This window comes from Mirounga angustirostris, unplaced genomic scaffold, assembly GCF_029215605.1.
Source record: "Mirounga angustirostris isolate CCGP_5_RB_7025 unplaced genomic scaffold, mMirAng1.0.hap1 SCAF_12, whole genome shotgun sequence".
NCBI classification, from domain to species: domain Eukaryota; kingdom Metazoa; phylum Chordata; class Mammalia; order Carnivora; family Phocidae; genus Mirounga; species Mirounga angustirostris.
The window spans coordinates 81,908,785-81,932,442 of record NW_026991720.1 but is presented as its reverse complement, the minus strand read 5'-3'; the positions used below and the strand labels follow the sequence as shown (position 1 = coordinate 81,932,442).

The following is a 23,658-nucleotide window of genomic DNA, read 5'->3' as shown; positions in this document are numbered from 1 at the left end:
CCTCACCAACTTAGAACAACAATATTGTAGGTCATTATCCAGAATAATACAGAATATAAAACACCAACAATTTTTGAGGTCTAATAGTGCCATAATATCATTAATGTGTTTTATGAAGTAGGATATTACATATTTATGGTTATACTTTAAACAAGATAAATGCAGTTGGACTCAGAAATGTTCATGTAAGAGTGTTGATTAAAATGATGACTAATGTGAGGATGGCTGCCATATGAAGAGTCTAAAAATGGATATGACTCTTGAGAGTGAAAATGATGGGAGAATTTGGTTAAAATTACTGCAAGATGTAGGACATATCGTATAGATAAAATGGGATATAATAACATACCTTTTAGTGTATTTATGTGATAAATACCTACGTATTTATCTTTAGTGTATGTGATAAATATGTATTTATCTTTATGGAAAGGAGAAAATTCAGGCAACCACTTGAACTTTGAATGTTCTGATTTTATAGATAGGAGAAAAGCAGAGAGTCACCAAGAGTTGGCAAAACCTGATAATACAAATTTGTTCATAAAATTTTTAGATACAATCACCAATAAATCTTGAAAGTATTGGGGGGGAAATTCAGTATTTTGTAACTGATATGAGATATTTTTTAGAATGTATCCTCAGGTTACAACTATAACTTTTCTTGGAAATTTGACACTAAAATATGGTATGTGACCAAGCACCTGAACTAAAATACCAATGACTAGATTTTTTGGTTTTCTCATCCTAATTTTTGTATCTTTAAGAGAAGCAAGAAACCGATATATTACTGTCAGCTCCAAAAATTGGGTCACAGGACACATTCGAAGTCTCTGTGTGCCTGTTAACTTTGGCAGTTTTAAAATTTTCCAGGAAAAATCCCGATTCAGGAAAACTAATAAACATATATATCCCTTACCAGCATGGCGGTCAACTGCCTTGTTTTACCGCTGTTTTTATGTAAGCAAAAGTAATATGACTTTTGGTAACCCTGAATCTCAGAATTTTATTTAAATTTATATCAAAATATATACTGAATCAGAGGACCCTGCCTACCCTGTTTCAATTTTCAACTCCACTGTCACTCACTTTATTCTATTTTCCCTACTCCAGTTTTTCCTAGCGCTTATCTTATTCTACAAACTTACAAATTGCTCACATGCTGTTTTTAATTTTTCTTGTCTGTCTTCCAATGCTGTGAGGTCAACTGCACAAGGGCGGGGGTTTTTGTTTTGTTCCCTGATGGATCTAAAGCATCTAGAAGAGTGCCTAATCATAGAATTTCAATGAAATAAATGAATTCTTTAAATTCGTGCTTCAAAACTAAAATTTTGCCCTCTGTCTTGTATATTATATTTTTCACATTGCAACATTTCTCCCCAATTGGCACTATTTTCTTAAGCTGTGATAAACAGATATAATGACAGCTAAATTGAATTCTACCTCACAATGAATCTGTAGTGTCTCAGCCTATCTAAGTGTATCTAGTTCCTGCAGTTTATCTGCAACGGCTGCCCACCTTATATAGCCAGGATATGAGTGGCAAAGCTATGGGAAATGAAATTTTATTGCCCGGTGGGGATAAATGGATTCTTCCTCTTGGGCAAGCCTCCAGCATACTTCTCCTCAAGGCTTTATACTAGTGGGGTCTACACCACACAGCATAAAATTTGATGAATGCAAAATCAACCACAGCCACTTGCTAATCTTTCTTTGACTGACAGATGGGGCAAAATCGTCTCATTTAAGAGTGACTGCTATGTCCAAGAGTAAAACTTTTGGGGATCAAATAAAAATCACATTATCACCTCACCTATCTTCAGAAGACAACTGGCTATGTTATTTTGCATGGCTGAGCATTGCTTGTTTGCAACAGTGGTAAGAGCAAATCGATGAGCTTTGTACAATATCTTGGTTTGCTGGCTTCAGAAAATTTGCTCTTTTGCTCCAGGCTGTGCATTACTTTGGAAAAATAAACAAGTTATCTGGCAAGATTATAAAACTGTTCTTGGTAGTTTTGTTTTAAATTCTCTAACAGTAGATGTGGACATGAGAAATTATAGCATCACCCTCTATAGCTGACATATTTGGAGAATATCTCACTTCTCCATATTTATATTTATATTTATATTTATATTATTTATATTTATGTTTATATTTATATTTATGTTAATAATTTTGCTATATGGAAAATTACAGAGTGATAGGGATGTGGGAGGAAAGCCGATGGACCCAATAGGAACTTCCTTGCTTGTTCATGCAGGTGTATTTAATCTTATATTTTGTTGAATCAGAATGGAAATATTGGGGGGAAAAGAACTTTGGAGAAAATCTGAGACTGAGAAAAGGAGCTCATCTCTATTATATTTAATTGTGAATCATACTGACAACACTAAGATCTGGCACATTTCCAAAATTATTTCTGAGTCTAGAGGGCATCTTATTATAAAATGATTCTTTCTGGGTTAGTTGATCATTCATGACCTTTCTTGGGTAAGCAGAATAATCAGTCATGTTTAAAAAATAGTATGTAAGGTTTTTTTTAATGAAACGACATATGAAACATGAGTATTTTCTTTGGAAGACTTTACAAAAGGTATCCGGAACATTTCTTGCTCTATGTAGTGTCTCCAGTCTTTTATATGAAGGTCTAGTATAGTCAGCTACAGCATTAACAGGAAAATTTCTGAAGAAAAGTGAATCTCTCTAAAATCTCGTTTATTATCTGAAACAATTATAAAGTTATTTCCAAAATAAATTATCAAGTCCCGTAGTCACAATGATTCTGGGTCATAGTTCACAATAACATTCCATTCTTGTGTGATGAGATCATGTTACAGAGTCAAATATAGACATCAAAACAGCATGTTCACATAGGCTGAGGGCGTCCCGAAATAATCTCTTCCTTCCAAACTGGTCATCACTAAAATTACTTTCTGGGCCAAGGGGTACTAAGGGAATTTTATCTCTTGGAAGTGGATAAATGTTTCAAATAATTAAATATTTAGGTTTATGCCTCATATTTTAATACTTATAAATTGGTCCTAAGAATTAAAGATTTTATTCCACGTTCTTATTTACAAATATTAAAAACAATTTTAAAGCTGTATAGATACTTGTAACTGAACTTCAGCTGAACACATTCATTTGTTAAAAGAGGCAAAATGAGAATAAACACTCCAACTTGTTATCCTGCATAAGATTTCTTGTAGGTGGTTTTAAACATCACACAACTGTGCAGTAGAATAAAACCTCAGAAATCAACCAGTTACCTGTGCATCTCTCTTCATTCCATGCATTGAGAAAAATGGGTCCAGTAGAAATTTTTGATACGCACCCAAAGTCCCACATCTACCTTAAAACAGAGAAGCTATGTCTTCTGACTCCCATATTAACGCTGTAATGTTGCTTTTTTTCAAAATAAGCACTGGTAATGTCAATATCAATATGATTTCAACACAGAAATTATTTTAAATTCCTTCATTTTAAATTAATATGAAAGCAGTGTACTTTTCATAGATCCTGGTATGCAGTGTCTGCTTGTCATGCATTTATAGACTGCAGCATGGAAGGTTTTTAGGGTAGCCCTTTTGAACAACTTAATTTTATTGCAGGGACTCTTCCTCTTTCTTATGGAGCAACAACAAAATTATCTGTTTCTTCTGCATGACAACCCTTCAAATCGTCTAGACTGAAGGTAGGAAAATGTGATGAGCATTTTGGAATTAAACAAATGTGAGCTCGCAGTTATGTCTGATCTTGATCAAATTTTATCAGAGAGTCCGTTTTCTCCTTTATAAAATGGAGCTATTAATATCTACCTCTTAGGGTCAGGACAGGTTAAATTAGAGATATGAAATACCCACGACATACTTTAACTCATGGTGAGTTCTCAATATTTTCTCTTGATTGAAGCATGCTCTCTTTTCTAAGAGACTTTTCGACTTTAATATGTTCTGTTCCTTTAATCCTTTCTCGTGGAATGTGATATTTAGACCCATTCCACTCGGAACTGCACTCCATGTGAAAGCCAGCGTATGAAGTACTGGTACTGAAAATTTTGTTGTAGATATCAGGAGATTTATCAACATCACTGATATTCTGATGTAGTAGGATAGGAATGCAACCTAGGCTGCCCTTGCTCTTGGTGCTTGTTTTTAAATAGAACACTGAATTCGGACAATGATTCATTTGCCTTTTTTTTTTTTTTTTCCCTGTATCTTTACCACATTCTTTACCTATATTGAGTTTGGAGTATTTAGGATTTTTCTACTTTTCTTCCACACCACCTCTTAGCAAACAGATTCTTTCACATAGTACACATGTATCATCTTTTTTAAACCTCACTTGAAGATTTCTGTTAAATTCCATTTTGTTTATTTGGACCAGTCATTTCTGGTAGTTCAAGTCAGTTAGAATTTTGATTTTCTTTGTCACTAAATGTTGCCAAACTCTGAATCTAACTTGAGTGTGAAATGCTGCCTATCCACCTTCACCCAAATCCCCGGTACGAGCATTGAATAGGAAAGGGTGAGGGGCAGGAAACTGCGTCAAGTGCCTGAATCATCACTAGCCCTTGTTCACTATTTGTAGTAACAACGCTAACAGTGTAGTAAACAGGGCTAACAGTAGTTAACTATGACAACCACTGAAGGGTTTTATACATACTACTTATCTGGTTAAGGGAATTGCCTTTATAGCTTGTTTGATAAGAGTTTTTATCAGGAACGGATGAAGGAAATTTATTATTTGTGTTTGGTTCAGCTTCTAACATAACTATAATGATTTTTCTCCTTTAATGTGACAATGTAGTGAATGATATTAATGTTCTAATACTATTTTAACCATGCAATCTTGAGATAACTGCCCCCCCGCCCACACACACACACTTTTTTTTCTTATATTTCATGCATTGTTAGAATCAGCTTGCTAATATTGGCTTTGGTCTTTATATTTATGTTTCTAAGGAGGGAGATAGGCCCGTCACCGTCTGTTAAATTTTGTTGTCAAGGTTATCAAATAATGCATTAAGAGGTATTTCTTTCTTCATGTAATTTTTAAATGATTTGTTCATGAGATAATTGGTTGGATTTATTTGTAAAGTCATATACTGAATTTGTAGATAAATTTGTACATTTTCTTTTGCCAGATAATAATTGTTTATTATCACTTATTACACTTATTTTTCCCAGACATTTTATTCTAATAATCTTAAAACCTGCAGAAGTTTGAGAAAATAGTACATTGGAAACCTCTATTTTATTTTTTAAATTGAAGTATAATTAACATACAGTGTTGTATTAGTTTCAGGTATACAACATATTGATTCAACAGTTCTATACATTCTTCAATGGTATATATTGAGTATATAATAAATGCTCACCAAATAAGTATATTCGTCATCTGTCACCATACAGTGTTATTACAATAGTATTGACTATATTCCCTCTGCTGTACTTTTCATCTCCATGACTTATATATTTTATGACTGGAAGCTTGTAATCCTCTTTATCTGTTTCGCCCGTCTTCCCAACGCATTACTCCTCTGGCAACCACCACTTCTCCGTATTTAAGAGTCTGTTTGGTTTTTGTTTGTTCACATGTTTTGCTTTTTAGATTCCACATAGGAGTGAAATCATATGGTATGCATCTTTCTCTGACTTGTTTTACTTAGCATGATACCTTTAGGTCCGTTCATGTTGTAGACAGTAAGATTTCATTCTTTTTTATGGCTGAGTGAGAGTCCATTGTATTTACCACATCTTATTTATCCATTTAGCAATTGGTAGACACTTGGGTTGCTTTTATATATTGCCTATTGTAAATGATGTTGCAGTAAATAGAGGGGTGCATATGTCTTTTCAAATTAGTGTTTTCATTTTCTTTGGGTAAATATCCAGCAGTGAAATTACTAGATCATACAACATTTCAATTTTTAATTTTTTGAGGAAACTGCAAGCTGTCTTCCACAGTAGCTGAACCAACTTCCATTCTCACCAACAGTGCATATGGGTTCCCTTCTCCACATCCTTGCCAACACTGGTTATTTCTTGTCTTTTTTGATACTAGTGTTTCTGACTGGTATGAGGTGATAGGTCACCATGGTTTTGGTTTGCATTTCCCTGCATCCCATGGTTTCGATTTGCATCACTGATGATGATTAGTGATATGGAGCATCTCTTAATGTGTCTTTTGGCCATCTGTAGGTCTTTGGGAAAATGTCTATTCAGGTTCTCTGTCCATTTTTTAATTGGATGATGATGATCATTTGGTATTGTTATATAAGGTCTTTATACATTTTGGATATTAACTCCTTATAAGAGATAACATCTGCAAATATCTTCTCTCATTCACTAGGTTGCCTTTTTTTGTTGATGGTTTCCTTTACTGTGCATATATATATATGTTTTTTTTATTTTGTTGTAGTCCCAGTAGTTTATTTTTGCTTTAGTTTCCCTTGCCTGAGGAGACATTTCCATAAATAAATTGCTAAGAGTGATGTCCAAGAGATTACTGCCTATTTTTTTTTTCAGGAGTTTTATGTTTTGGGTCTCCCATTTAGGTCTTTAATCCATTTCGAGTTTATTGTTGTAGTCTAGTTTCATTCTTTTGCATGTAACTCTCCACTTTTCCCAACACCATTTATTCAAAAAGCTGTCTTTTCCCCATTGTATATTCTTTCCTCCTTAGTCATAGATTAGTTGATCTTATAGGCATGTGTTTATTTCTTGGCTCTCTATCCTGTTCCATTGATCTATTTGTCTATTTTTGTGCCAGTACCATACTATTTTGAATTCTAAAACTCAGTAGTATATCATGAAATCTGTGATTGTGATGCCTCCAGCTTTGTTCTTTCTCAAAATTGCTTTCATTATTCAGGGTTTTTGTGATTTCATAAATATTTTAGGATAATTTATTCTAGTTCTGTGAAAAATACTATTGGTATTCTGCTAGAAATTGTACTGAATCTGTAGATTGCTTTGGGTAGTATGGGCATTTTAATGGCATTAATTCTTTCAATGCATGAGCATTGAACCTATAGGTTTGTGTTGTCTTCAATTTCTTTCCTCAATATTGTATAGTTCTCAATGTATAGGTCTTTCACCTCCTTGGTGAAATTTATTCCTAGGTATTTTATTCTTTTTGGTGCAATTGTAAATGGGGCTTTTTTTTTTTTAAAGATTTTATTTATTTTTCAACACAGAGAGAGAGACAGCGAGAGAGGGAACACAAGCAGGGGGAGTGGGAGGGGGAGAAACAGGCTTCCTGCTGAGCAGGGAGCCCGATGCGGGGCTCGATCCCAGGGCCCTGGGATCATGACCTGAGCCGAAGGCAGACGCTTAACGACTGAGCCACCCAGGCGCCCGTAAATGGGGCTTTTTAAAAGTCTGCTACTTCATTGTTAGTGTATAGAAATGCAACTGATTATGTATGTTAATTTTGTATGCTGTAAATTTACTGAATTATCAGTTCTAGTAATATTTTTGGTGGAATCTTTGGGGGTTTCTACATACAGTAACATGTCACCTGCAAATAGTGTGTTTTACTTCTTCCTTACCAATTTGGATGCCTTTTATTTCTTTTTCTTGTCTGATTGCTGTGCCCAGAACTTCCAGTACTGTGTTGAATAAAAGTTGTGAAGTGAATATCTTTATCTTGTTGTTGATCTTAGAGGAAAAGTTTTTAGTTATTCACCATTGAGTATGTTTCCTGTAGGCCCACTTTGTTAAAAGTTCTTATCATGGATGTATATTCTATTTTGTCAAAAGCTTTTTCAGATGAGCATGTGTTTTTTATCCCCTCTCTTATTAATGTGATATATCACATTGATTTTGTGAATATTGAACCACCTTTGCATCCCTGGAATAAATTCCACTTGATTGTGGTGAATGATTCTTTTAATGTATTGTTGAATTCAATTTAATATTTTTTAAGGACTTTTGCATGTACGTTCATCAGAGATACTGGCCTGGTAGTTCTTTTTTTTTTTTTTTTTCCTTTTCTTTTTTCCTTTTTTTTTTTTTTGTGGTGTCTTTGTCTGGTTTTGGTATTAGAGTATGCTGGTCTCATAGAAGACATTTGGAAGTTTTCCTTCCTCTTCCTTTTTTTGGACTAGCTTGAGAAGAATAGGTATTCACTCTTAATGCTTGGTAGAATTTACCTTTGAAGGCATCTGGTCCCAGACTTTTGTTTGTTTTTTTAATCCATTTGGTCACCCACACCTTTTGACTAGAGCATATAGTCCATTTACATTTAAAGTAATTATTCGTAGGTATGTACTTATTGCCATTTTGTGAATTGTTTTCTGGTTGTTTTTGTAGTTCTCTGTTCCTTTTTTCTCTTGCCCTCTTCCCTTGTGATTTGATGGCTTTCTTTAAATGTTACGCTTGTATTCCTTTTTCTTTATTTTTTGTGTATCTGTTACAGGTTTTTGATTTATGATTACCTTTAGGTTCATATATAACATCTCACATGTACAGTAGTCTGTATTAAGCTAATAGTCATTAAGTTCAAGCACATTCTAAAAACATGAAATTTCCCTCCCTCATTGATGTTTTAGGTATATAAAGTTATATTTTATATACTTAATTTTCTATATCCCTTGACTTATTTTTTGTAGATATAATTGATTTTAACTGCTTCTGTGTTTTAACCTTTCACACTGGCTTTATAAGTGAGAAATCCATTACCTTTACTCTGTATTTACTTTTACCTGTGAAATCTTTTCCTTTCATAATTTTCATCTAGTTATAACCTTTTCTTTCCACTCAAAGAATTTCCTTTAACATTACTTGTAAGGCTGATTTAGTGGCAATGAACTCCTCTAACTTTGTTCATCTGGGAAGCTCTGTATCTCTCCTTCTATTCCAAATGATAACCTTGATGGGCATAGTATCCTTGGTTGCAGGTTTTTACCTTTCTTGGATTATATTATGCCCCTCTCTTCTGGTCTCCAATGTTTCTGCTGAAAAATCTGCAAAGAGCCTTTTGGGGTTGCCCTGTATATAACGGTGTTCTTTTTTTCTAGCGGCTTTTAAAATTCTCTCTTTATCATCACTTTTTGCTATTTTAATTATTATGTGTCTTGGCATGGACCTCCTTGGGTTAATCTTGTTAGGGACTTTCTGTGATTCCTGGTCCTGAATGTTTGTTTCCTCTCCCAGACATGATTACTCTTGATGATGTCACTGAGTTCCCTTAACCGATTCCCATTTTTTACTCTTTCTGCTGTTCAGCTTGCTTGCTTTCCATTACTCTCTTCTACATTGCTGATTTGTTCTTCTGCATCTTCCAATCTGCTCTTGATTCCCTGTGGAGTATTTTTTATTTTCACTATTGAATGCTTCATCTCTGACTGATTGTTTTTTATATATTGTATCTTTGTGAAAGCTCTCACTGAGTTTATCCATTCTTCTCAAGACAATTACTTTGAATTCTCTACCACACATATTTATTTTTGTTTCACTTAGCTTTTTTTGCTGTGATTTTGTCTTATTCTTTCATTTGAGACCTATTCCTCTGTCTCATTTTGTCTAATTCTGTGTTTGCCTCTGTGTAATAGGGTGATCAGCTACATCTCCTGGTCTTCAAAATAGTGGCCTTGTGTAGAAGAGGTCCTGTGGTACCCTGTATCACAATGCCCCCCCCCCCCACCCTGGTCACCAGAACCAGATGATCCAGAGGTGTCTCCTGTGTGGCTGCAGGTGCCCTACTGTCGTCACTGAGTTGTGCTTGTTTTCTGCCCAGCCAGCTGCAATGTATTGGGTGCAGACATATCCAGTGGCAGGGCTTGCTCCCTGTGTAGACAGCTATGAAGCTTGGATGAAGGAACTGTGGTGTGCTGGTGTTGGGGGTTATCTTCCCTTCTCCCCAAGACAGGAATCATTTTGGAACGGTGCCGTTCCCTGCTGGGGCTGCTTGCACAGTGTGGTGGTGGGGGGGGGGCTCTTTAAGGGCAGAGACTCAGTTTCCTATTGCCTTCTGACTCTCCTGGAGTTAAGCCCACTGATTTTTAAAGTAATCGGGGTTAAACCCCACTGATTGTAAAACCTCTCAAATTTAAGCCCCACTGGTTTTCAAAGCCAGACCTTATGGAAACGTGTCCTCCCACCATGAGTTCCCTGTTCCTGGGGTACCTGGGGTGGAATTTGATCCTCTTGATTTGCTGCACTTGTGGTGTCCCTCCTGTTTGTGGTTAGTCTCACTGGGGGTTTGGTTCACAACTGCATCTCCACCGCTCCTGCCCTTTTTGATGTGGACTCCTCTCTACAATTAACTGTGGAAGGTCTGTTTGGCCAGTTTTCAGGTCATTGTCAGAGTTAGTTGCATATGTGTAGCTGTTCTCTCAGTGTGTCCAAGGAACAAGGTGAGCTGAGCATCCTCCTACTCTACCAGCTTCCCTGGACTCCCCTAAAAACCTATATTTTATATCATTTACCAATTGTTAATGTTTTGTCATGTTTCTTTTCTTTCATATATATATATGAAATAATGTTATATATGTATATACATATATATAATATGCTTTGTTTTGCTGAACCTTCGAAAGCAGCACTTTACCCAGAAATACTTCAGAATGCATAAGAATAAGGTCATTTTTTTCTATAAAATCACAATACTAGTTTCATGTTTGAGAAAATTTATATTAATCCGAAATGTGATCTAATATATTTTCTTTTTTTTTTTTTTTAAGGTTTTATTTATTTATTTGACAGAGACACAGCGAGAGAGGGAACACAAGCAGGGGGAGCGGGAGAGGGAGAAGCAGGCTTCCTGAAGAGCAGGGAGCCCGATGCGGGGCTCGATCCCAGGACCCTGGGATCATGACCTGAGCTGAAGGCAGACGCTTAACGACTGAGCCACTAAGGCACCCTTGATCTACTATATTTTCTACATCTAGTTTTATCTGATTGTTCCAAAAAATGGTTTTCATACCTTTTATATTTCTTGGATCCAAGATCCAGTCAAGGTTTATATATTCCCTCTGTTTATTATGACATTTAAATTAGTTTAATTTAGAATATTTCCATTTTCATATTGTTTTTATTTTGTTTTTATGACATTAGCATTTTTGTAGGTCTAGGGTAACTTCTTTTATTTATTTATTTATTTTAAAGATTTATTTATTTGACAGAGAGAACACAAGAGCAGGAACACAAGCAGGGGGAGTGGGAGAAGGAGAAGCAGGCTTCCCGCCAAGCCAGGAGCCCAATGCGGGGCTCGTTCCCAGGACCCTGAGATCATGACCTGAGCCAAAGGCAGACGCCTAATGATTGAGCCACCCAGGGGCCCCTATGATAACTTCTTATATAATGTCCAGTATTCTGAATTTATCTGATTAGATTCAACATAAATATTTTAGCATAAATATGATATAAATAATATGGGGTTTTTTTGTGCATCACATCAGTATGCTTATGGTGTTAGATATATTTGTATGACTATTAGTATGTCTGAGTACCTATTTCTGTGATAGAATACTAATAAGCATCACAAATCTATAAGATACCTTATCAGGCAAACTAAGCATGTTTCATTTGTGAGAAATATTGTGGCTATGTACTATCTTTTCTAATGAAATTTTATTTAAGTACTTCCAATTATACTTGTTTTAAAAATATAATATTTAAAAGATGATATGAGCCTTTTTGGATTTTAAGAAGTATTTTAGGGGCACCTGGGTGGCTCAGTCATTGAGCGTCTGCCTTCGGCTCAGGTTGTGATCCCAGGGTCCTTGGATCGAGCCCCGCATCGGGCTCCCTGCTCCGCGGGAAGCCTGCTTCTCCCTCTCCCACTCGCCCTGCTTGTGTTCCCTCTCTCGCTGTGTCTCTCTGTCAAATAAATAAAATCTTAAAAGAAAAAAAAAGTATTTTAAAAATATGTCCTCTTTCTTATTACTATATGTTTTAGGCTGAAAAGGGAAGAAACTAAAATACAGAATTATGTGGTTTCCCCCAAAGAGGCCTATTTTAATTAGAAATATAGATGATAGATTTGTCTAAATGTTCATTAATTGTGGAACAGGCATTTAAACACCTTGTTTTTTTTTTTAATAATAAAGTTTCAAAAAAAAGGCCTTGGTTAATTACATGGTTATTTTATCCACATTTGATAATTGGGCAAAGGAAAACAGAGGATTGAATATATCAAATCTCTAGTGCTCACTGGAATTGTCCCTCCTAATTTCCAGACCCATATATTCATCTATTTAATAGGTATTCCACTTGATTGTGCTATAAACATCACCCATTTGAATGTCCGAAATCATTTCTCCTTTCATATCTTCCCCAACTTAAACTTTGTCTTGCCTTTCACATACCAATGAATAAAATGATCACCATATTCAATTTCACATTTAATCACTCCTTTCACTTAAAACCCATATGCAGGGGCGCCTGGGGGGCTCAGTTGGTTAAACTGCTGTCTTTAGCTCAGGTCATGATTCCAGAGTCCTGGGATCGAGCCCCTCATTGGGCTCCTTGCTCAGTGGGGAGCCTGCTTCTCCCTCTCCCTCTGCTGCCTCTCCCCCGCTTGTGATCTCTGTCTCTCTCACTATCTCTCTCTGTCAAATATATAAATAAAATCTTTAACAAAAAAAAACCATATGCAGTCAGCTACCAAGTTCTGTTGACCTTGTCTCTGGATGTCCCTCAAATCTTACTTCCAAACTTGTAATTTCCACCTTAACTTACAATCTCATCAAGTATTTGCAGAGTAGTGACAGTTTCCTAGATGGCCCACCTACCTCAATCATCCTTATAAAATCTTTGTCTCATAGTATAGCCAGGATGGTTTTTGACCCCCCCCCCAAATCCAAATATTATCATTCTCACTTACATTCTGAAAACCTATCAATATCTTTCAATTGAATTAAACAAGCTCTTTATGGGAAGACATACGGCTTTTTTTAAGCTCTGTTTCCACATATCAAATGTATGTGTATGCTTTAGACACTATGAACAGCTTACAGAAATATTTTAGATTCCGATTCTGTCATTCTTCCATACATACATCATGCATGCATGCGTTCCTGTGCTAAGCCATAGGAATTCAATGAGGAACAAAGCCTGACATGTTTGTTTTCATAGACCTTAGAATGCAGATAAGAATTTAAAACTGTCACGGATAAAAATAAGCGGCTTTGTTTTCTTGTAAGCTAATTTGTGATCTTAGGAACTGAATTATCTTCTTAATTTCTTAAGATTCTTATCTGTATAATGAAAATAATATCTATTTCATAGGGGTGTTTTTGTAGATTGAAAACAATAGCAAGCAGTGGAGAAATATGAGATCCATTCTATCAGAGATAGAGATAAAACTCAACTTTGCCACAAGGTTGCCCTCGGGCAATGGACAAAGAATGATCACAAAGGAGTTAAAGAAAACTGAAGTACAGAATTGATATAAGGAGAAAGAATATAATGGGGAGCCTCATAAAATACAAAGTTTAAGGATAAATAGGCAGCAAGATAAACCTGAAAAATAATTTGAGATCTCCTAAGTTGCAATCAGTTCACTGATAAATAACAGAAATTTGCAAATATGGATCAAAACATGGGCAAAGGAAGGATATTAGTGTCCTTCTTCCAGAAGAGATCATTAACTTCTGATGTGAGGTCCCCAAGAGGACAGATTGCAAAACATAAGATCCAAGGACAAACTTTGATAGGTGAAACCACTTAAGAATGGGGAGAAGAAGCAAGTTTCAATAAAGGGAGCAGTGAGAGGATATAAAACACTAGAGGGTATTGCAGTCTTACAGGATGAAGAAAGAAGAGAGATGCAAAATTACCGAGGTTTGGGCGCCTGGGTGGCTCAGTCATTAAGCGTCTGCCTTCGGCTCAGGTCATGATCCCAGGGTCCTGGGATCGAGTCCCGCATTGGGCTCCCTGCTCTGTGGGAAGCCTGCTTCTCCCTCTCCCACTCTCCCTGCTTGTGTTCCTGCTCTCGCTATGTCTCTCTCTGTCAAAAAAATAAAATTACCGAGGTCTGAGTTTTGTGAATTGGGGGTTATCAGGGCTCTATGAGAGATAACATTTTAGTAGAGAGGAAGATACACAGGTAGATTGTAATTAACTGAAGAGAATGTAGAGGGTAAGAAAACAAGCAGTGAGCAAACACTATGAGAAGTATTTCAATGCAAAAACATGTTTAAAAAGATACCTGTGTAAGGTCAATTCAAGGAGATTATGGAGTCAAAGAATGTTTTTTAGGCTAATGGAGAGAAATATCTCTATATGCCAAGAGGAAGGAGCCAGTAGAGAATTCTGAAAATTCACTTAATAAACTTCTATTGCTTTAAAAAAAAGGAAAAGAAAAAATAATTCAAAAAGCAAAATTCTTAAGATATGGACGAGGATAAAATTTATAACACAGAGGATGAAATTAGCTTTAAACTGAAAATGGAATAGTTCAGTGAGATTTGGAGATGATGATTGATCACTATCTGGTACACGGATGTTCATCTAGGGTGAGGCGAGAGGAGGAGGAGTTTTAGATGAAAGTGGTATCGGGAATACAGAAACAGCTTCCCTTTGGATGACTTTAGGAGAAAACTAGGACTAAGTAAAATAATGATCGGCCCCACTGAAATTAAAAACAGAAATTTGTCAGCCAGGAAACAGAAAATGATACCATTTTATTCTACAACACCTGGGAATGAAGGAAATTAGGAGTATGCGTGGGGGTCAGGGTTAGGTCATCCCTAAGGGCTGAAAAGATGTTGAATAGCATCACTTTGATGGAACTTGGTTGGCTTCAGTGTATTAGAACAATGGTGAATGGAGAATTTTGAGGAATTAGCTAGGGTTGAGGGTATGAATCTCAAGGCAAAAGATTAAAGGGACAGGATATTTCAGAACTGTCAGAGGAATGAAGCTAAAATGGCTGATTCTGACTGAAGGGGTCAGGAAAGTATATGAAATCGAAGAACTAACTCAGCAAGAGTCGAAAAGAATGAGAGAATATAAAATGCTGGTCAGAGATTGAAACTTTCAGATATCTTAAAAAAGGAACAATTCTAAGTAGCACATTTATTCTATTTGAATATGAAATACTGAGGCAGGAATGAAAGCTGTGAAATCTGCTTTAAAGCATCAAAATCTAATGAACAGAATGGGTGTTTTTCCACATCTTGGTGGGTCTCATCCTCAGTTTCACATTGAATCAATCCTACTTCTATAGGTTCAAGGCTACACTGATGTATTTACACATCAATACTTGGAGAAAACTTAGATAAGCAGATGGATTCTGAGTTTGAGTCTAAAATCTTAACCGGAGGTATATTTTATGTGAAATCTATCATGGAGTTATTATGCTCTCAAAAGTTCACTACCCTCCTATCTCTCTAACAGTTTGGAGGTGTAAGTGACTTTTTGTTAGCTGCTCCTGGTGCTTATGTAAATGTTTTTAAAGGTACAGTATCGCTTGCTCTTGAATCAGTAATTCAGAGTTTGAATGAAAAAAAGTGAATGCAAAAAATTCTGTGATATTACTAGAGAGGTTCTGTTAAGTTAGAGTTAACCAGTCTTTCCCAGAGTACTTAATCTCATTAGCAAATACTGTCATTTGGCTAAATATGGAATGCCTTAATAAATGGTTTGCATCTTTTATGTGAGAGACCTGAGTCTATGTAGAAGATGTGCTGCTTATTTAAGATAGATTAACTTCAAACAAACAACCAAATGTATGCAGAACATTTGTCTAAGTTCTTTTTGCCTGTTGGAAAAGGGCATTATATAGAGCTCTTTGATACTGCCATGTGTCATTCTTGGCAAATAAATACAACATTACAAATATTTGGCTTTGCTTTTGGAACTTTCAAATTGTTATGATGCAAACGGTTCATTGCATTTTGGAGAAAATTTGAAAACTCTCCAAGTAGACCTACTTTAAAAAGGAAAGAATAAAAGTAAGAACTTTGATTTAACCTGAATTTCTGTCTTCTTTCCTCTTAGGTATACATAAGAGGAAAACAAAAGGAAGAAAAATTGTATACATTGACATCCAACTTATTTCAGTTTTGCAAATCTATTACACAACAAAAACCACATTTGTCTGGATTTTTACAGTTTATAAAATACTTTGATACCCACCATTTCTCTGAGGTTATGTGGCTAGCCTGAGGTACCTCAGAGATGTGAAAAAGGCATAACATAATGAAAGCATTAAATCAATTTTTTTTTAATCTCACGTGGCTTAAAAACACATTGTACTCATTTGTTTTGAATTACATTCTCTCCACTCTGCCAGGTAGATATGCCTATTTAGTCAATTCTGCTGTGCAGATTTTGTTTTACCAATTATTTTGAAATAAGCTTTTAGACAGTGTCAGAATTATTATAATTCTCCTACTGTCATCCTGGAAAAATGATACACTTTCTAAAATATCCATTTGTTGAGTAAGTGGGGCCCTTTGAAAAATTTGAAAATGTTGATTACCTAAGTAAATATAAACACATTTAAAGTAGATATTCTTCTGTATTTGGATGTTCAGGTTCATGTTTCTAAGAGTTAGATGATTGCAATAATATTTTAAGACAATAAAGCTCAAATAGCACCATTAAAAAGTTATGTGACATTTATAATATAGCACATAGAAAAATAAAGAATATAAAGGTTTAGAGCTAAAAGAAAATGAAGGATGAACAGTCCAGGATAGTGCCGGAAATCACTGGCTAAAAGCTAATTATAATATCATAACTGAAAATTGTAGAATAAATATGACTATGTTTCAAATATGAAGAGAAAACAAAGCTAAGTTTTCCTTATATTTCCCATTAAGCTCTGAACTTACAGAAGTACTAAAGAAGTTAATGTAAAATATAAAGAGAAGGGACATGGAAAGAATGGAAACGATCCACACTGATTCTGCAATTTAATGACAGGTATTTCTTTTCAATAGAAATAAAGTTTAATCAGACATTTATAAATTAAGTCTTTAAAAAATAACTAACTTAGGAATTCTCCAAAAGAGAACATGTTATTCATTAGAATTTGTTCTTCTTATTAAAATGTACTCTTTCTGGGACATCTTTACAGGCTTTTTCCCCTCTCTTTTTAAAGCATATGACATTATTGTCCTGATTGCAATTTTCACATGTGGCCGGGATGTCTGAGTAATCTCCAGTGTTTCCTAGAAGCCTGCTTTTTGCAAAGGAAAAAGATGTGGCATCTCTTCTGTAATATTACTAAATGTCTGAAAGGCATAATAAAGAGGCAACCTGTCTGCAAGGTGATTCTTTATTTGTAAAATAGCCATCAGATAGCTCTTTAACTTCAGTGAAGTCTTGTGTCCTGCAATAATACCAAATGGTACATCTGCTTTACAGCACATGTTAAATTTGGTAAGTTGTGTTATGTGTTTAAGCACCTAGAATTTATTAGATAAGAGGATCAGCATAAAGCATGACTTATGTCAAAAATATTTTTCAATTTGAATCTTTTAAAAAATTGAGTTAGAATCAGGATCTGATCACTACCAAGCCTTAACTGGTCGGTCCCGCATGACACACACACATTGATACACATAAAAACTGTGGTTTAGACTGCTCTCATGAATAGGAATCATTGTTTCAATGATGGGAGAGGTTAAATTTCATTCGTGAGGGAATTTGAGTGTAGGAGGATGGCAAGGTTTAGGTTAGTTCCACTGAATGCTTGTATGTCTTAATGAGGCCATATTGCATATAAAAAATGACTAGAGAATTTGAGTTCAAGGAAAAAATGAGGATTGAAGCAGAGTTTTTACAAGACTTTGTTGTTTTGAACTTGACAATTGAACGATCATGCATAGAACTCAAGAGTCCAGAAGGGAAAACTTAAGACAAATATTTGGACTAAACTGAAAGAGGAAGACTTGAGAATTTGATTCACTTGTGTAAATAAGAAGTTCGGTGCACATATTGTCGGAACCAAATAAATCCAAGCGTATTGTCTGGTAACTTTGGAACTGAATTTATGAAACTGTGACTGTCTGGGGAAAGTAAAAGATAAAATAGTGCTCCTAGTGATTCTTTTTTTTATCTCTGGTTTTAGAAGTTACCCTCTTTTCTTGATCTAACTCAACCGCTTTAATCTAAAAATAACTGGTGTATTGAGAATAGGTCTAGTCTTTTGGAAATTTTATTCAAACATAGGGATTTTTTAAAAAAGATTTTATTTATTTATTTGACAGAGAGAGAGGGAACACAAGCAGGGGGAGTGGGAGAGGGAGAGGCAGGCTTCCCGCCAAGCAGGGAGCCCCATGCGGGGCTCGATCCCAGGACGCTGGGATCCTGACCTGAGCCGAAGGCAGACGCTTAACGACTGAGCCACCCAGGCGCCCCTCAACATAGGGATTTTTAAATATATTTTATCATTACTCTTCTATCACTGTTCTTAGTACAAGAGAGGGACACCGAATGCATTTGTAGAAGTGCTTGGCTTTCCCTCTCTTCTTTTATTTGCTTTTTCTATGTCCACATTACTTTTACTCTTGATCAAAGCCTCAGGGAATGCTCTGGAGTGTGAGGGAAAATATATTCTGTGCTGTCATAAGAGCTGGCCCCAACATCTTTCTAAGTTCCCATCCTTAGGTGGTTACTTGTGAGTGCTGTGGGCAAGTGTGAGCCACAGAACTTGTGCATAAAGGGAGAGAATGTTTTCTTTTCTTTGAGGAGCAGGTGCTGGGAATCCCACAGTTGGTTTCTGAGACACTCTTGCCACTGGGAGCAAACTAGACACAGGAAAGGGGGCACTTAGAAAAATGAGGGTATTTCATGTGAACGATACACAATTCTGAAATAAAATGAAGTCCTTTTGTGTGTAACTAAGCAGGAGGAACACACAACTGATTAAAGTTCTTGTTTTGATCTCTTTATATAGGTCTTGATTTTTATTTCAAAAACATTTTTTCTTGCTGTGACCACTATATGTTAGATTTTTTATGTTTAGAAAAATGTGCAGCATACAGATTTCCTTCAACTCATTAAACATTTGTTGAATTTAGAGTTGTGGTAAAACATTGTGCTGAGTTTTAAAAGGATAAAAAGATAGAAGGAACATAATTCCTGACCTGAATCAATATATAAATATCCTAAAAGACCTTAAATGGAGTATTTTACAAGTGTAAAACAGTATCACAGGCAATATTCAGAAGCCTGAACAGTGTTATTAATATAAAGTACCTTATCATTCATTACTCTCTAAATAACTTGAGACTAATTGGTTTTCACAGCACAAGTAATTAAATAACATATTAAATTTGATATCAAACAACTCAACATGTTTCTGTTCAAACAAAATAATGTAACTCTTTATAACTTGTAATTAAAGGATTGTTTTCAGTACTAAATAACTGACATTCAGAAAATGATTAGGGTGAGATAAAATAATAAATGCATATGAGTTTTATTTTAATAATAGTAAATTGTATTATTAACAAAGAGGAATTGAATCATCTCACAAATATTTGTCTCTCTGCTTAAGCAAAAAAAATAAAATATTAAACAAGCAAAGTAAACATTTATAGAGGGCATATAAAATCTTTTTAAGTTTCCAAGCACATATTCATTATACATCCCCCATATGGTAATATACCTGAAATTAAAATTTGAGAAAAGGAAATACATCATAATTGAAAAAAAAGTGGGGGTTTTGAAAGCAAAAGGGAAAAAAAAATTACCTAATAACAGCAACTTTACAGTTCTTGCATCTCGCTCAGCGTCTTCCTGAAGCTTTTTCTCCAGTTCTTTGGATCTTTTGGCTGACTCCTTGCTCTCTGAGCTAATTCCACTCCCCATCTTGTGGTGTTAGATACTTGTTAGTTTATTTGCCCAAACTTTTCCAAACGTCGAGCACAGCTCTGCCTTGGACATAGGATGCAGAAGCACTGCTCTCCTGAGCTTCCTAACAGCCCACTCCCTTACTCTCTGAGATTCTGCTTTGACTAAGGAGATGCTTTCTGAGCTGTCACCTGATCAAAGGGTAAAGCCACAAAACCCCATGGTTGTATGGCTGGAAGCAAAAGGGGAAATTCATTATGCTTTCAAATTAAATGACCACTCATGGCATATCTTCAACAACTTGCCCATCTTGTTTAAAGAATAGTGCATAATAATGTAGAACGTGGTCCAAATCTATACACTAAAGATAATCTGCAATGAACAGTTCAATTGGAGCATGCTCTTTATTACTGTAATTTAAAGTTATTACTAATCAACAAGCTTGTATCTTCAGATATTTGAGTCTTCAGATTCTTCATAATCATTCCAGTATCACTATCAGAATATTTATATTGAATCATCCAAATTTCTAGTCTTGTATATTCAGATTATCACTCAAAATTATTGGGAATCTCTTAGTATTAACTAGAAAACATTTTTTTTAAAAAATGGAAACAAATAAATGTAGTTTTTATATTTATAACACATTGTTGTATTGCCACAAACCTAGAATTCAACACACACCCTGCTTTGGAATTACTGATTTTAGTCTTACAGGAGCCATCTCTAAAAATTGAGTTTTTACTGCTTGTGAGAAAGCCAATCCATCAACATTACTTGAGGGCCCACTTGGTGTAGACACTGAACTGTGTTCAATTTAGGCAGTGCATTCACTCTTTGGGGCCATTAAGCAACAGCTGTTGTTGACTTTTATTGATTTGGTACCAAGGAAATAAAAAACAATGTTCTTTGAAATGGTAGGTAATTTGGTTCTCCCTGAAAAGTAAGAACAGTACATATGTCTAAATATGTTCCCTGCCTTTCAACTATCCCAATAGGTATCATGCACTTGAAGACCTCCAAGGTTGGGGACAAAGATTATGTTGTACAACTTTTTGTTTATATGAGGCATAGAAAAGTACTTGTTAGGTAGTTGAAATATATTTATATCTTATATATAATAATATTGAGATATATATAATTATATATATAACTGATATATATATAAAGTATTATATGTAATACTTTACATATACTTATATATATAGTATATATATATATATATACTGATATATATATGTAAAGTATTATATGTAATACTTTATATATACTTATATATATAGTATATATATACTATATAATACTTTATATAGAATACTTTATACTTATATATAGTATATATATACTATATAATACTCTATATAGAATACTAATACTTTATATATAATACTGAGATACATATCTCAATTATATAATTACTATATATAATATAATATAATTATATAATTACTATATAATATATATTATACATATAGAATATATATAATTTTATAAGCAGGGTTGGCTACCTGTGGCAGCAGGCAAATCTTTCAGTGAATATGTTGGGATTTGTGAATGTGCCCTAACCAGGAAATGATAGAACACAGTCAGTCCATCCACATGTCAGTGTTGTCCTTCTTTTAAATCTTGTGCAAAGTTAGAACAGGTGGGGTTTTGCATATTCATAAAACAAAGAAATTTAGGCTTCCAAATTAAATACATATTCCTGATTTGTTTACTTTTTCACATACAATATTAGGCTGTAGATATATAAGCATAGTCAAAACTCCTGGATTTCACCTCTCCAAAGCCATGTTATGATAGCATAAAGATGTGGAAAGGTAGGTACGCAAGGCTTTGTGCAAATCGTGTGGTACTGTTTTTACAATGCAAAAGGCCTGCCCCAAAGGAATAAGATTTGCACTGCTTAGTTTATTTATACCCATCCCTGAACACAGAGTTTACTATGACAGCATTGCAAAATAGCAAACATTAAAATAAATTTGTTTTTGCCTATTGTTTTTATATCAAAATCAAATATACCTAGTACATTGACTATACAAGATTCCTGTATGTTTCATAACAATTATGAACTAAGACACTTCATATAATTTGCATTTAAGTAAATATACCCCACAGCTTTTTGGTGGGGACATACCTGGGCTTTGAAAAGGTGTGCATTTTACTCCGCCTTCCTAAGTAGGTTATTAACTTAAACTGACCAACTCCTTCAGGGCTGTATGCAATTTTCTGCACTGTATAAAGTTATAAACTTCTACTTTTCTGTGTAACCCAGAAGGTTCAGTCATCAACTTGGAGATGATTATATGATTTCTTTTCATCAGTGATTCAAATAAGCTTGATATAAAATTCAAGATGTTTCTATATTTAGGGGAGGCAGGCTGGGGAGGTCCAGGGAGAAGAGAAAGGTTCCTTTTACAGCTCTCTCCCCTGGGTACCTGGGCCACAGCCTTACTAATGAGCTGGGGTTGTTAATACAGCTATTAGTCCTGTGGCTTCATTTAGGATTATAGTTTTCCAGGCCTAAGAAAATGATGAAAGTAAAATAATAAACTCCACTAGAGTGGGGACAATATCTTCCTAGTTGGATGTGGTCCACAGTATTTGGCAGTGTTATCCATAGGAAATGTTCAAAAATTATTTCTTGCTAATAAATTGAGGCCTGGAGTCCTCTTTATTTCTTATGCTCTGCTGAGGTGACAGTATGGTTAGGGCTCCTTTCCAAGGTTCATTGTCATAGTGGGTCTATCTGAACAACCTAGAAATTTTAGAGTGTCTCCAAAAATCAATGAAAAAGCCCATTTTTGGTCTGAAATAATGTCAATATGTACAATTACAACTATTAGCCCAACATTTACCTTTTTTTTCCTCAGCCTTAAGAATAACATTAGCATAATCCCTTTCTATGGTTAAACCTCATTACATAGTGAGAGAAAATTGATAAAAGTTGACAGTGAGAAAGGTAACTAAATTAGAAGCTTTTTATTCAGGGTAAAGTGCAGCCATAAATTTTGTTCTTGAAAACGAACATAAAGTTATCTAAGACACTATAATGTCAGAGTTCTATGTATTAGCCAGCTGAAGGGATAGATCGCTCTGTGACACACACACACACACACACACACACACACCTCGAAAGCAGGAGACATTGTACTGGAATGTCATGGTCTTTTAGAATAATCATTTAGAATGACTTCTAAGAGCGTTTTTTTTTTTTATGTTATGTTAATCCCCATACATTACATCATTATGTTATGTTAATCCCCATACATTACATCATTACATCATGGAATGAAATGGAATGGATTTCTACATTTACTTATTCTACATGTTCTTTTTAGACTAGAATATGCTTATATATAATGATTATTTGAAATTAAAAAATGCTATAAGCTTAATCGACATTAGAATGTCATGGTCTTTTAGAATAATCATTTAGAATGACTTCTAAGAGCCTTTTTTTTTTTTTTATGTTATGTTAATCCCCATACATTACATCATTAGTTTTTGATGTAGTGTTCCCTGATTCATTGTTTGCGTATAACACCCAGGGCTCCATTCAATACGTGCCCTCTTTAATAACCCATCGCCAGGCTAACCCATCCCCCTACCCCCCTCCCCTCTAGAACCCTCAGTTTGTTTCTCAGAGTCCTTAGTAGAACCTTGTTGCGTTTTAATTTTTTTTTTCCCCCCACAGCATCAGCCTGCCTGAGAATATCTTCTTTTGGTACCAGGCTGTGCAAAAGAAAATTGGCTTGGGGTAAAGTACAGAGAGAGTCCTCAGCTCTAAAGGTCACTGAAATACCACAAGCTTTGAATGGTGTGAATAATTTTTCCTCTTGATATTTTTGGTCAGGGTCTCAGTGTAATCTTCAGAAGGGGACATTAGCCTTTAAAAAAG

General features: G+C 35.1%; 1 protein-coding gene across 1 annotated transcript in view; it reads right to left on the bottom strand.

Annotated features, from left to right (window-relative positions):
- GNAT3 (G protein subunit alpha transducin 3) overlaps positions 1-19,812 on the bottom strand; it is a 55,476-nt gene extending 35,664 nt beyond the window's left edge. Inside the window, 1 exon segment of the mRNA XM_045865038.2 lies at positions 19,658-19,812. Coding sequence (XP_045720994.2) covers positions 19,658-19,775 — 118 coding nt within the window. The 5' untranslated portion in view covers positions 19,776-19,812.
- Positions 19,813-23,658: the final 3,846 nt, after the last annotated feature.